The sequence below is a fragment of the Sinocyclocheilus grahami genome, unplaced genomic scaffold (genome assembly GCF_001515645.1).
Source record: "Sinocyclocheilus grahami isolate Dianchi unplaced genomic scaffold, SAMN03320097.WGS_v1.1 scaffold39.1, whole genome shotgun sequence".
In the NCBI taxonomy this organism is placed as follows: domain Eukaryota; kingdom Metazoa; phylum Chordata; class Actinopteri; order Cypriniformes; family Cyprinidae; genus Sinocyclocheilus; species Sinocyclocheilus grahami.
In genome coordinates this window covers 4,067,773-4,083,258 of record NW_015505218.1, presented here as the reverse complement: position 1 = coordinate 4,083,258, position 15,486 = coordinate 4,067,773, and the positions used below count along the sequence as shown (strand labels likewise).

The window sequence follows — 15,486 nt, the reverse complement described above, 5'->3', positions numbered from 1 at the left end:
CTGCTTTTGTGGGGGTGGGTAGGGGTGTTAAATAATAATTTTTCTGTTGTTGTTGTTTTTCCCCCATAGGTTTTTAACATTCTAAAAGCTCTTTATTCCAAAAGATACTACAAGCTAGTCAGTGTATTCAGTAGGTGTAATGTATTTTAAGTTGCTTCAGAGGTATTGCAAGTATTACATACAACAATAATAAAATTGCATTGACGTAAAAAAATCTAATTTACTTTTGGTACTTAAGTACTTTTAAAAGCAAGTACTTCTGTACTTTTACTTAAGTAAAAATCTGTCTTTACAACTTTTACTTGTAATGGAGTAATATTTGACCAGCAGTATCTGTACTGTCACTCAAGTAATGGAGTTGTGTACTTTGTCTGCCTCTGCTTAAAGTCTAGTAATGTTGAAGTAATGACTACAAGCTGATTGTGCATAGATAAGATCCCTGAAGTTGCAAATACTAAAGTCACAAACCCAAAGAAATATTCTTTATCAAAGTTAAGACTCTGCCACGCCCCCCCTAAAACGGCTCGTTCTAACACGCCCCCACATATCTACCTCACTATGTGGAAATATTTGCATAATGCGCCCAAATGTGCACGCAAAGAAAGAAGGCGTGGTTTCAGTAACCGCAGTTAGTGTTGAAGCAGCATGTCAGGGAGACGCTGTGTGTTTCTAGGCAAAAGCAAAAGCACTTTATTTAGCCTTCCGAAAGTAGATGCATTTAGAAATCTTTCAGATTACTTAGAACAGAACAGCAATGCATTTTATGGACGACCGTTTCGTGAACCTAGGAGAGGAGGTAATTCTGACTTTGCTATGACAATCTGGCGCTTCTGAATCAGCTACTGTTTTGTTATTAGTTTAAGTATTTGCTATTGACTGTTCAAACGCGGAGTTTTGCGCAAAATAATGATCTTTAAAAAAGCATCATATGACCCCTTTAAAGTCTAGTAATGACGCTCCGTTTTCTCCAGTTACAAACTACAAAAGTGAACGATGCCTAGTGTTTTAAAATCTGTTCCAATTTTAAACGTCATATAATGTATAACAGCCAAAATGAGAATAAATGTTTCACCAACATTAAGACTTTCTGTTATGGCCTTTTGTACGTTGTTGTCTTCCTGCTGTAGTTTCTGGGAAGCATTGTTTGCTTCTTGAGCGCTAAGTCTCATGGCCAGGTTCAGCATCTCTTCTTCTGTCATGTCTGAAATCACAAGTAGAAATCACAACAAAAACAGGTCTGAAATGAAATGCACACCTAATTTTCCAGGCAAAATTAATGATTTGTTGTGAGTTACAGTACCTCGTAGTTGAGATTTATTCTCCCTTCGTTTCCACCGGGTGGTCCGAGAGGACCTTTTAAGTGAGCAATCTTCCTCCTGAGGATATAAAGGTCAAATTTCAAGTTGGTCTATCATTCCTAATAATCCTTTACTATTAAAATGTACCATAAACTTTCATAGTTAAAGGGGCTTCTTTGGAAGATTCAATGGAAGACATTTTTTTGCAGTTCCATTTCGTGATGTTATAGGAACAGAAATTAGCACAACATACCCAATACTGAATATCTAGAACTAACAGTGAAATGTATTAGAAACAATTATTACCATGGTAATTATTTAGGAAAAGTTGTTGCTGTGCTGTCCCATTTAGATGACTCTTAAACCACACAGAAACCTTTAAACGAAGCCAAACACATAGTATGTGGTTGTCCACTGTAAACACAGTAACGTTACCTCTTCATTTTCAGAATCAGATATGACCAGGGTCTCTTCGTTGTGCTCCACTCTGCCGACTTTCGCTCTTCTTCCGCCTTCATCCGTTGTGCGCTTCCGGCGGGGCATCCTGCCGCGACCTCAACAACATTAATTCTCTCTGTGTCCACCTCTAAACACACTCTCTGAGACTCTTAACTGCTCCTAAACTTTTGCTGAACACGTTCGATGTTCATTTTCGATAATACAACGTTAAGTTCGGTCGGTCAAAGGCTCGAAAAACAAGGACTTCGATTCCAAGCTATTTTCACAAGCGGTTGTCATATCACGTCACGTGACATGAGGGACAAGGAAAGACGTTACGTCACAACCGACAGCGCGCGAACCGGCACGATTTTTTTTTTGTTTGATGGGAAGTTCGAGTCATTTCCGCGAATCGGTTTGTTTCAAAGAACTGGTTCAAAAGCGATTCAATGATTCTTTTACGTCATTACAACATTTTTATTTACATTTATTAGGTTTTAAAGACAACGTTAATCCAAATAAGAATGCGATATTAACTACATAAAAATAAATTATATTAAAATTCAATTGCATTACTAACATATAGGGTTTTAATAACAAAATAGGGGTTTAAAACGCCACTAAATTTGATGGATATAAAATTTAAGTCATATGTAATATCAATAAATTTTAAGTCATATAGTCACCTTCTTTGTTTTCTTTTTTTTAATTAAGGATGTCCATTGTAACTTCATGTGTCACAATTTGAAGCCAAAATTCAGCTCACAAAACTTTGAACTAGATAAAAGTCATTTCGAAACTAAATTGAATTTACACTTACAACAAAATTGTTGTTCAGTGAGTTGTTAGCTCGGATTCAAACCCATTCCTGAACGGATTTTGTGAACAGTGTTGGGGAAAGTTACTTTTAAAAGTAATGCATTACAATATTGCGTTACTCCATAAAAAAGTAACTAATTACGGTACTTAGTTACTTTTTATGGAAAGTAATGCGCTACGTTACTTTTGCGTTACTTTTTAAATCTGGACAGGGCTTGCTTGTTTGTTTTTAAAATAAAAAAGTTCTATTTTTGGCAAATATAAAAGCCTTTTCACACCAAAAGTGAAATGAATAAGCCTCAGGCTGAAGGAAATGTAAATTTGCGTCCGTACAGTAGAATGCAGAAGAAGAAATTTCAACACACTTCAGCAATAAAAAAGACACAAATGTTTGTCTAGAGTAATTTGTGCTCATTAGTACGGTTGAACTGGATCATCGAAGGTCAGAAGCAAAGACATTGGTTAATAGAATGGGATTAAATACATAAAGCATATTTGTGTTGTTTAACATTTAATTCTTGCAGGTTTACGTCATATTCTGAGTTGCATTATTTTTATTCATTTTGAGGAATACTGAATCTGTGTTTTTTTGTGAGTGAGATTAATTAATGCATATTCATATTTATTTTAGAACTACAGTAACATCTGATTTCTCTCAACATGGGGACAGGAGAGCTGTCAGTCAATAAATTGGGGGAAAAAAGTAACTTGCGTTACTTATTTGAAAAAGTAACTCAGATATGATCTTGTAAATTAAAAAGTAATGCATTACTTTACTAGTTACTTGAAAAAAGTAATCTGATTACGTAACTCGCGTTACTTGTAATGCGTTACCCCCAACACTGTTTGTGAACCGGTTCACGGAAAGATTCGACTCCACAAAACGATTCATTCACGAACCAGACGTTGCTCTTAATCACGCCAAAAAGATAAAAGATTTGCGGTGCAAATAATTACATATTACTGTCAAATCATACGCGAAATTAAGTGTTCATTTGTGCATTAATAACACTTAAAACTGGTAAAATGCCAGTTGGGAGATTAAACGTAATTTAAAAGAATGCCAACTTCACTTGCCAGGTTAGAAAGTAACGATTCCTTTAGCAAAACAAACCAACTCGCATAGCAACAAGACACAGGACCCTTACGTCATCTGCATTGCTTAGTGGTTGCGTAGACTTGTATAGAAATAATTTTGTGAAGCATGTAGGATAAATGGTTCACACATTTGTTTGTAAATAGAATAAAAATGGGTTACGGGATATATGAAGAGACTTGTGCGGCGCATGTAACGACTGCGCATGCGCGAGATCCGCCTCCTGCAAACATCATGGCGCAGCAAGAGCCGAATGGAGATTTTCCATATTTACCGTCAGGGGCGGCCGGGGGTAAGAGATAGGCGACATCCATTCTGCATAAATGGTGTTACATTCGATGCATTATTTATAAGCAAAACATGACATTTATTCCGAGAGTGTACAGTGCCTGAGAGTGTGAGGGAGTGTAAAGCATGGTAGCATAGCTCCTCAGTGCTCTTAGGACTGCTGCTATAGTGTCTAGGAAGAACAGCGTATCCAAGGTCGATGTAAGACATAGTCTGATTTTTTTGCACCTAAATGCAAAGAAAGTCTATTTTAGGTTTGATTTGAGCGTTGCATACTTTGCCTCAAAGCTGTTTTGTATGCGTGTCTTTTATATAACAATGAAATGCCGCTTTGTAGTTACTTTTTCTGATGCTGGTCTTTCTTTCAGTGAACCGAATGATAAAGGAGCACAGTGACTTGTTCTCTGATTCTCAGTGTAAAGTGTGTAGCGCTGTCTTAATCTCAGAATCCCAGAAACTTGCACATTACCAGGTATGAATTCACAACTCATATGAACAAAGTTTAAATGATCGCATCATTTCCTTTGGTTCTCAGCCAATACAGTACAAAACGGGGTTTTGGGGACTAGATACTGATTTCAAGTAGTTCAGAATACTAGCATGCTACTCATACTACTTCTGTAGTATGCTCTGTTTTTATGTATGCTTGCTTTGAATACCCAGACTAAAATCTACAGTATAGGCTTGCAACCCTTACGAAAATTAACCTTGGTTTTACTTCAAATTAAACCAAAAAAACCATGGTTGCTATAGTTAAACCATGGTAAGCACAAATGAACCATTGTCTTGCTACACTAACCACAGTTTAACCATTAAAAAACTGTGGTTGTACAAATGGTAATCAATGCGCCAAAAAAACATGGCTACTACACTTTTACTATAGTAAAAACATGGTTATTTTAACAGAGAAAAGTGCTGGGTACTATCAGAGACCGAATATAGCAGAGGCGAGCCACTTGAATTTCAATAAATGAGAGAAATTTGTGTTCACAATATGACAGTTCTAGTAAACAAACTCTCATGACAGAATAAATAAGTAGAAGATCTCCCAAGATGGTTGCCCAGTAAGCTGGCCTCCCTTAAAAGGGACAGTATTGGATATTGTGGGTATTGGGACAGGCCTGTGTGGGTACCAAGTCAGTCTGTATCCCACAATGAAGTGTGCTCAACATCACCTTCCAGTTCCAGCATTTTATTACATCCCCCATGCTTTTTTAACATCTGCTCAGCTCATTATTTGATCAGAGACTGTCAAAATGTAAGACATTTTTACCCAAACGTTGATTAAACATGCTACATTTATTCCCAGCATGATAACTGACTATTGGTAAATAAAGCTTGGAAAATGTTTCATGACAATTATCCCATGACAAAAGCACTTTACTAAATGTCATACCTTCTAATGTACATTTTTTTTGTCTCTTGTAGAGCAAAAAACATGAGAGCAAAGTACGCCGGTACATGAGCATTCATGGTAATGAGGAGCCCATCGCAAAACGGTTCAAGCCTTCAGGTGATGTAAGTCAGATAAATAGCCGGATGTGATGGAGACTTATTGAATATTGGATCACAGATGTGTTTGTGTCCTGCATTAATGGCTAGTGTTATGTTTTGCAGACCATTAATGTCGACGAAGGGGACAAATACAAAGCCTGCAATGTGTGCAACATGACATTCTCGTCCCCAGTAGTGGCACAGTCACATTACCAGGGCAAAGTTCACTCCAAGAACCTTCGCTTGAAGACCTTTGGTCAGCAGACTCCTGGTAAGAAGACTTGATTATCATGATATTTAGTGCTTAAAATCCTGGAATTATCAGAATGAGATGTACACTTGTAAAAACAAGTTAGACTTGCTCTGCGATCAGTTCTTTTGTACTGGGTATTTTCGTAGTGCATTATACAGTATTCCTAGGTTTCATTTTTAATAACATCTAGGTATATTGTACACCACAAATGCAAAGCAATTGATCATATTTTCTGATTTCACATCTAATAGTTTAGACTTATAAAAAATAGGATCGAAATGTTAAATGATGATGATAATGCATATGCATTCCATTCACACTGAAGAGCTGACCTGCTGTGTTTTTGCTCATATTCCAGCATTACCTCAGCCCAAAGCGCAGGTGAAGAAGGATGAAGGGCTACCTGAAGGTGGGCAGGGGCCAGCAAAGCAGGACCCCAACCGCTTCTGCTCCATCTGCCAGGCTTCCTTCAACAATCCACTCATGGCTCAGCAGCACTACAATGGCAAGAAACATAAAAAACACCTGACTAAACAGAAGCTGATGGAGACCTATGGGCCGTCCTCTGCACCAGGTCAGAACATAGAAGGGGGTCTCACATCCCATATGTAGAACTTGATGTGGGAATTACATCAGTAACACACAGCCAGAAGTTACCCTTTTATGTAGTAATATACTAATTTATATAAATTAGTATAATAATTCATATACAAATTATTAAACCAATGATGTGCTTTAACAAAGGTGCACACTTCACAATTCTGTGAATGTTCAACTGCATTTGCAAACTTACATTGTAAGTATAGTATTCTAAAAAATTCATCTAAATGAATTATGGTTGTCAACTACAGTTGATTTAACTTCAAATTTATCTCGAACAACTGAACAAGTTGCACAGAACATAAGGAATATCATTGACCATGTTTATATGCACCTCAAATTATGTTTAAAATCTGTATTCGGGTTGCAGCTATATTTCAAATACAGTGTGTTTATGCATACAGTAAGGATTTCTGCGATGCAGATGGAATCACAGAATCCAGTCACAAATATGGGACTTGCAGTATAATGCAGAATGCCGTGGAATTTGGCTAATTTTGGGTGAATAAATCACAAGTAGGCTATACAGTGAATTAAAACACAATATGTACTGGTGTCTGTGAATATTAAAGTACAAAAACCGTTTGAGGCAAGTGGCAACATTGATCTGTCACGCAAAAATTGAACAATATCGGAACTGTATTTATTGTGTAAATTTGAATGTACATGTACATGTAATGTAAATGTGCATACCAAAATTTTCATACCAAAAGCTTATTACGCATCATCAGAAAACAGACTAAAAAATGGATCTTTTGAATGTTGGTTCATCAAAGATCTGTTAAAATCACTTCATCACAGTATTGTCAGCACAGCCCTAGTTATAGCCAGCCACTTATGTATAACACTTACTCCATTTTAACCTTGAAACTGAGGATTTGTGGTCACTTTGTTGTATTTGTCGCAATTTTTATCAGCCTCCACACTGAAGGGCTACCCATGTACTGTGTGCGATATTGAACTGAACTCCGTGGAGCAGTACCAGGCCCACATCAGCGGTTCCAAACACAAGAACCAGTGAGTAACTCATGCTGCTTTAAGCAGCCTTCTCGAAAAGATTTCCTCATCTTATTGGTCGACTAATAACATATTCCCCTATTTGACAGTGGCAGACTCAAGAAAGGGCCAAATGCATTTCCCGGCCCCCCTGAGAACTACCAGCCCGATTTCCAGTATCCACCCAACCAGGAAGGACCAGAGGATGCGGGGGACTGGGACAGCTTCAACGAGGGCTATGAGTGAGAAGACGCTGTCAGACTCCGCTGCACTCTTCTCATTTGTGACAAGCTTCTTCTGTTTAGGCACAGGTCAATGTGTGTCTGCACTGTGCATCTCCTAAGGCCAGCTTTTCACCACACTACATCTCTTCCCGTCTAATCTTGTCACTCTCACACACAGTTGAGGGACCACAATAAACGTCGGAAAAAATCGAAGGCGAGGAGGCAAAACTTAAGAGTGCTGCTTTTTTCCAGTGTTAGGATTGTTTATTAGTGTTATGTTAAGTGTTTGTTTGGTTTACAAAAATTCATTTCCACAATCTCCACATACAGATTCTGAAGGTGGTTTCGGGTGATGTTTTGTCTATGTGTTTGATACTCTGACTCTTACTTGTTGCTTATTATTTTAAACTGCTCAAGCTCCATGTTTTGTTAAATGAATGTCTGTGAAGTTCAGAGCTGTTGAATTTGATAGTGTGCAGCGTTTGGAAAGTTTGTTTTTTTGGGAGCTTAGAGTGCTTTATTTCAGATTTTCTGTCAATTTAAAAAAAAAAAAAAAAGATTTTTTTAACCAATTTTAGTGATTTACTCTGTTTGTTCTAGGCTGGACATTAGTTGTCTTTCATTTCTCATGGCTCCTTTCCATTTCCACGTAAATCTTTAAGTAGGAAGTCTACTGTAATTTCATACACTTACTAGAGATTTAAGTTGTTAAATTGGTGCTTCACTTCTAACATCCAAACTGAACTTGTCCTATTTATTAAAGCTGTCCAATCATAGGAAATTAGCACCTGATAATGAAGTTGATTTATTTATTTAGTTTATATTTAGGTACAAATGTCATCTTGACATTGTCATGACATAGATTCCTGCAGTATATTCTGGTGTAACTGTTTTACAAAGTCAAACTAGTACTACAAGCTGATTAGTCGTAAATGTACTTGCAAGTTGACAGCCTCTGTTCAGGATTAATGTGAAAACGCTCTAATTAGAACGTGGAAATGCAACAAGATTTCGATGACTGTTGAGCATATGTGTATGGCTTGCATTGTTTATTTTTGCAATGTACATTGCAGATTGGTCTTGGTGCAAGAGACTGATGCTAAGATGTAAAATCAGCAATAGTTCAATTAGTGTTTAAAACCATCATAATTAAGCTTACAAATGATTTAAGAGTCTGTTTATTAGGGGCCATTTTTTAAGTCATTGTGAAAGACTGAAGCGTGACCATTAATCTTTGTGTGTCCTCAAACCGAAAGGGCCTCGTTTTTTCTTTCTCCCAAGTCTGTTATGATAGATGTATGTTGGGAATTGATACGGTTTCATCCAAATCTGTCAATGAACCCAATAGCAGTCAGCAAAAGGACTACTGTAAGTACAGTGTTGCTTAGTTTGGCAGCCTGAAATGTTATATTGACAAATGTACTTGCAATGTTAAAGGCCTCTAAGCAGCACAACAGCAATTATGTGCTGGATTAAGGCCTTCAAACTTGGTAGCATATATGTTTTTGTTGTCATTTTGCTTTTTATTGGTCAATTTACTTTTCAACAGACAGTGTGAGCCTAAAGAGATGTATGTTACTTTTCATCCAGTAAAATGTTTTGAGAGAAAAAAAACTTTAGTATTTCAGACTGGTTTAATGAACATGCATGCACTCACAAATTGCTCTCATATCCACCTTATTTTTCAGTGCTGAAATAAGCTATTTATTATGTGTAATTAATTAATAAAATAAAATTGCCTGACACCGAATGCCTAGCGTATTTCAGTGGCTGTGCCACTTCTATGTTAAAAATAAGACTGGGCAGCTTTTATTATTCTACATTTCTTTTCAATATAGAAGTCCACATTTGTATAAGCTTACGGTTTTCCATCTACATATTGACCTTTGCAATAAAGCTGCCATAAGAAATGTTAGCTAACTTCTGCTAGAGCCTTTTGGAAGATTTATATTGCCCCACCTCACCCTGTTTTTGCTACTGTAGCGTCTGTATATAAATTAACTCTCTTATGATTGGTCAAATTGCTGAATGCTGAATTCTAGTCATTTTAAATGGTTTTAATGTGTGTATAGTTATAACTTCTGAATGACCTGTTTGTTTGAACAAATTTTCTACCAAGTTCATATATAAAAAAGCAAATACTGATTGGGGCATTATTGCAGTGATTAATGTTTCTGACATGCCATTTTCTTTAACCCTAAATGATGCAATGTAGATTTTAATTTCTTAAACAGCCATTATGTTGTCAGTTAGGGTTAAAAGAAGTGTTGACAAACATACAACATGTCAGAAACATTAATCACTGTAATAATGATTCAGTCCTAAAATCTGAAGTGTTTGCTTATCCAGACAGTAACTTTGTTTTTGCCAGAAAGTGTATAAAATACAGTTTTTCCAAGATGTCTTCAAAAAAGGATGCATAGACTCATATCTTATCCTCTAGATGGCGTACTTTACACACTATAAGCCATTTCTTGATCACAACTTTTGATGAATGAAGGACAATACAATTTTCTTGTCTTCTCTGATAATTGTTTTCTGATATGCATTTGTATTAATGCAGACTTCTCAACTTTTTTATTACACTTTTTTATTTTTTATTCGTTTCATAGCGTTGCTAGAACCATACAACATCTGTAAATCAAGTATGGATTGTTAGCAACTTCATAAAATTCCCTATGCCTTTTCTGTTGTTGTTTTTGCTACTGAAACATAAATAATAAATCAACTCCACTAAAAAAAAAAAAAAAAGCAGTTGCCTAAAAGTTTATAGCTGTTAACAGCACTATACCCAGTTTCTATATCCCTCATGTGCTGTAAAAATGAACGTGGCTCATTTTTCCATTCATAAAAAGGCAGTGGGGAGGAGATCTGACTATTTTCATTGATAAGATCTATTTACTTGAAGGGGGAGGTATCTGGTGCTTTCCATTCACTGAGAGCGAGGGGTACTGCCCCTCCGGTGAGGCGCCACGGTGTATAAACAACCCAGTTCTATGTACTACCCTGCATGCTGAAACATAGACTTCCCTGTGTGAGCCCATCAAACTCCACCCACCATCATTTAAAGCTTTTCCTTATGTATATTCACTGCAGAGATATTAGCACCATGTTGGGTTTAGCTCTCCTTTGAATTGCAGTTATATTTATAGGATGACAGATTAATCTCTACAAATTTGCCCCGACAAAGACGTTTAGAATTACCTGGACCACATTGCCTTGAAAAGAGGATTGTTTCGGGCTGGCTGTAGCACAGTGTGCTGCAACTTTAGTGGTTATAGTCTGTAGTTTCATAGTTTGACCCCTACATTTCATCCAAAATGAGGCCCAGGGAGCTTTGGGTCATGTTGAGTGTAACTTGATGAATGAGTGCTGGACTTTGGCAGACCCATTCAAGTGTACACTCGCGTTTCCAAACATGCCCTTGTGTATTGAATGGCCACATGGACACTTGTTTGAACCGAGTGCTGTTTGCTGAACCCCTCTTTGGGTTGTGTAGTCATCCTTTATTTGCTGTTTGCGAGCTTTTGTGGCCTGCGTGGAACAGACCTAATGCAAACTGTCCTATTTCTTTTTATATATCTCTTTTATATTTCTCCTAAGGCAAGACTCCTTGATTAATCACAGCACATCGAAATGACTGTTTTGAATTCCTTTTTAAAAAAAAAATGTTTAATAAAATGTGCAAATGAGGCACGATGTAACTGCATATGCACTGATTTGCACACAATCTGAACGCTAGTTCAAAACTTGTTTTTTTTTAATGTCATTGTTTTTTATGTCATTATGCTGGCATATTAGATATTTAGTTATATATGTCAGGGCAAATGATATATGTTCAAACCATTTTGTAAAAACTGTCAAGTTTGGTGTATGTAAGTGCTAATGAAGTGCCGATTTCTGGCTCAGTGCATTAAAAAAGCCCATTTATATATAAAAAGGCATAAATCTATCTTTATCAAATAGATCAAGTTCAATAAAATAAATACTTATAAAGGACTTTAAAGATATGAATTATTATTTAAATCTATCTTTATCAAATAGATAAAGTTCAATACAATAATTACCTAAACATGTATTTTTGTTGTTTTTCCTAGTCTGAAACAAAACATGCCCAAGACCTTAAAACTGACAAGTGCAAAAAAATAAATGCAAATTTAATATATGTATTTATGCGTTTATCTACTGCTATGATTTTATTTTATTTGTCCTTTTTGGGGTTTGTCAGGTCACTTGAAAAACTGTGTATGTTCCACAGGATTGCTTGATTTATTTTTATTAATGAATTCATTTTTCTTTTTAATAAAGTGTTTATAAGTAAAAGACAGAATTTTTATTTATTTACTTTACAGAAATGTCCCTTTATGAGAATACTTATGAGATTGCTTTATTAAGAATACCTTCATGATTCATTACATACAAGCCTCTATAGCTTTTTTTTCTAGAATGTTAATGTTAAGGGGAAAAAAAATCATAATTATTTTGAATGTTTTAACTCTCATGGATGGTGTACAGTATATGTGTTTGGGTGTGTGGACAGTCAGGATTCAGGAAATAGGGGTTGGGGGTTTGCTCATGGGTGAAGAGAGAGAGTGTTGTGGAGGGGAATGTGGGCGGCAGGAGGCTGTGTTCTCTGTTTGGCCTCTCACAGTTTCAGGGGGTTATTGTCTAGGATGGAGACATCCGGAGGTCAATGCCTCAAACCCTGTGTGAGGCAGGGAACAAAACAGCCCTGTATAAGAACAGACCAAATGGGAATCACAGGTGGCAGGAATGGGCTACATCTATATGGAAATGAGCTCACTGTTCTCAGCGTCCCTCTGCAGCCAGTGCTAATTTGCTTGATGCGCTGCTGGCCTCTTATTTTCACATGGGAGGTGAGCTGTTGGGTGGATCTCACAAAAAGTGAAAATTTCCAGGTCCAGCTATTTTTTGTAACTGCTATTATTATTAATTTAGTTTTTAAAAACCGATTTACATAGCATAAATTAATACCAAATACAGCCATTATAAATACTTTTATTATGTATTAAATACATTAAATACCTTTACTTTAAAAATACATTTAATAAATATATAAATAAATATTATAAAAAGGTCAAGACTATGACTTCTCCATAATTCTCATTTAATATTTTAATAAATAATGGATAATATTAATATAATAATATTTTTTAGCTAAATAAAATGGACAAATACCTCACTTTCCAACAAGAACTCCTTTCAGAGACACATTAGAAATGAAATAAGCACAGCTGTTGGCTCACATTTTTCACACTGGATGAGCAAAAGCTTAGTTTAAGCCACAGAAAGGGTTGAGCCTTCCTCCTGAGGTTTTGCAATCATTTTCAAGTGTTTATCCTTCAGAAACAATAGATATGTTCTATTTCAGCTCAAACATATTATTTAAAAAAAAAAATCATGATTTCCCTAGAGCCATGTTTCCAGGAATTAACACCACCAGACGTTCATGGGCAGTTACAAAACGGCTGTTTCATAATGTCAAATCGGATGTTTGCTTGACATAATCCAACAAACATGAGAGAATGTTGAACTGGTGATAAGAGAGGGTCAAACCCGATAGCTGTGACTTTTAGGTTTTTGACTGCTTTCGCTTGCAAATACAAACAGAAAATAAAAATTTCAAAATTAAAAAAGAATATGAAAAACTGTAGACAAATTAGTGATTCTTAATACATAACAAATACATTTTTGTGAAATGATGTTATAGTGTCCGTGATGAAGAAAAGAGAAAATATTACAAAAATCAAGTTTGAAGCATGTGGCAAATTCTTATAAATGTACTGTGTGTTCATGGTTCTATATAATCTTTCTTTCTTTCTTTCTTTCTTTCTTTCTTTCTTTCTCAAGTCAAAGTTTCAATTTAATGACTCTAAAAATGTTCATCCTTCATGAATACATGTACACATCTCAATCAAAAATTTCAAATGTTTTTTTTTAAGTTGTCATAAAAAAGATACAATTTTCGTAATTTTTTTTAATTGTTTTTGCATGTTAGCTGTATCATTTTTTGGGCAGAGCTTTTCAAATATTAATAAGAAGTGAACCAGTTTTGTTAAAATACAAAAAAAAAAAAAAAAAAGAATATTAAATAAATTCTTTTCAAGAATTTCATACTTTTACTGAGGCCTTTTTTCTTCTTTAGATATCAAGATGGTTGTACCACCCTAGCATTTTTGGCCTTGTTCTCCTAAAAAATATCAACATGAATTTTAATTCGGAAATGAAAACAATATGCTTTTTGTAAAGGTGGATGAAAATATTAGACAGGACAAAAAATACCCTTATATCATTGAGGCTTAAAATAAATGCCACTTGGTTTAAAATTTAGGCACATAATGCAAAGACACACATATTTTAAGTGAGACATAAGTAAATATTGTAGGGTCCAAGATTATCTCCTAGGCATTTCTAACATTAGCAGGATGTTTCTAAACAAGTTGCTATTAGCCACTGCAGTTAATTCATACCGCCCCTAAACAAACCCCTCTCTGCATCAGTCCCGTAAAGGAAGCTGTATATGTCTGCATGCAACTCTCAAGTAGGATTATTTCACCATGAGAGCTGAAAGAAAGACCCATGTACTCCATTTCCTGGCCTCTGAGACAAGTGCAGGTGGCTGAGGGGTTCAGATTACACCCCAATGAAAGTTTCCTCTGCCATCTGGGCCCTCCTTCCCTTCTAGCCCCCCTTTTACCCACCAAACCAAACCATTCCGTGATCTGAGAATTCCTGCAGACTACTCCTAATTCTTCTGACAGATGGACACACTTAATCTGCAGTGGTCAGGCTGGAAGTAAGTGCTACAACCTGTGAACAGGCAGCTAGGACAGCCACCTGTCGGGACCCCTGTCACATGATAGGCTTTAGGGGCATATTGTGCATAAATAAGATTACAGTTTTACACATTTGAAAAGTCACTTGAAGTGCATTACATCCACTAGAAAAGCACAATTTTTGAGTTACAAAGTCTTTTCTTCTGTGTCTCTGATTCATTCAGAACCTATTCAAAATGACAACTATTCAACTTCATACCAAAAAGGGTTATAAAAAAAAGTGTTTCCCACAGCATACCAACAGATGGATATCATTTTGATAGTTTAAGTGTCCGAAGAAGCCGAGACAGAGTGCTGCTCTTAGATCCCATCTAGACCAGACAACAGGTGAGCGGTTACGGTCAGCCTGCAAATCTTACTGATATTCTAACCTATTGAACTTTCCCGGAACAGGGCTCCTCTGTAGACGCACATTATTGCATTGCAGGACCTGTTCCTTGTGCTTTGATCCAGTCAATGTGAAGCAGATCTGCGGCTGTGGCCTTAACAGTGAAATAATGAAAGCAGGCTGGCCGGGAGAGAACTGGCCCGGGACAATGCTTCTCTTTCAGGCAGCTGGCATGGTGGATGCTTGTACAACAACTAGTAAAGTGACTTTCCAGCTTCAGCACCTTTTGCTGGAAAATGGAGCGCAAGCGAGAATGAGCTCCCTTTTTTGGTACAGAGAAGACCCTTACCTGCGTAACTAAGTGCCAAGGTGTTTCCGATCCTCTTCCTGTGTAACAGCCTATGTTACACTGCTATTGTATAAAATCCTAGAAAAATGTGGAGAAATGTAAAATGACTAGATTTGAATGAAATTTAAATAAAGTGAGTTGGGGAGGGATTTTGGAACATGACTCATGTCTGATTCAACCCTAGATTCCCCTAAGGACAATTTCTGCTTTTTTGTTCAGTTGCTATCTTCGATTGTAAGTGCCCTATAAAGTGGACTTCACAGTAAGTGGGATTCGAAGGGCACTGTGAATGGCATGGGAAAAAGGGAACATCGATTCATCACAGACAGTGGAGAAGGAAATTTACCCATCAGTCATTGCGCATTTGTTTACAGATGTAAAGTGCACAAGATGAACAGTTACGATGCAAATATTGTGAATGCAGTTAAATAAAATATAACCAAGTT

The 15,486-nt window shown here is 36.5% G+C and overlaps 2 protein-coding genes across 2 annotated transcripts in view; one reads left to right on the top strand and one right to left on the bottom strand.

Moving 5' to 3' along the window:
* LOC107582006 (BRCA1-A complex subunit RAP80-like) overlaps positions 1 to 2,074 on the bottom strand; it is a 9,658-nt gene extending 7,584 nt beyond the window's left edge. Inside the window, exons 1-3 of the mRNA XM_016267696.1 lie at positions 1,734 to 2,074; positions 1,301 to 1,376; positions 1,077 to 1,201 (exon numbers count right to left, since the gene is read on the bottom strand). Coding sequence (XP_016123182.1) covers positions 1,077 to 1,201; positions 1,301 to 1,376; positions 1,734 to 1,841 — 309 coding nt within the window. The 5' untranslated portion in view covers positions 1,842 to 2,074. The remainder of the gene's footprint in view (positions 1 to 1,076; positions 1,202 to 1,300; positions 1,377 to 1,733) is intronic.
* Positions 2,075 to 3,834: 1,760 nt separating this feature from the next.
* znf346 (zinc finger protein 346) lies at positions 3,835 to 7,722 on the top strand. Its single transcript, XM_016267658.1, has 7 exons — positions 3,835 to 3,943; positions 4,308 to 4,411; positions 5,368 to 5,457; positions 5,557 to 5,704; positions 6,045 to 6,260; positions 7,204 to 7,303; positions 7,393 to 7,722. The coding sequence occupies exons 1-7, from the start codon at positions 3,886 to 3,888 to the stop codon at positions 7,526 to 7,528; spliced, it is 852 nt and encodes a 283-aa protein (XP_016123144.1). The 5' UTR covers positions 3,835 to 3,885; the 3' UTR covers positions 7,529 to 7,722.
* Positions 7,723 to 15,486: the final 7,764 nt, after the last annotated feature.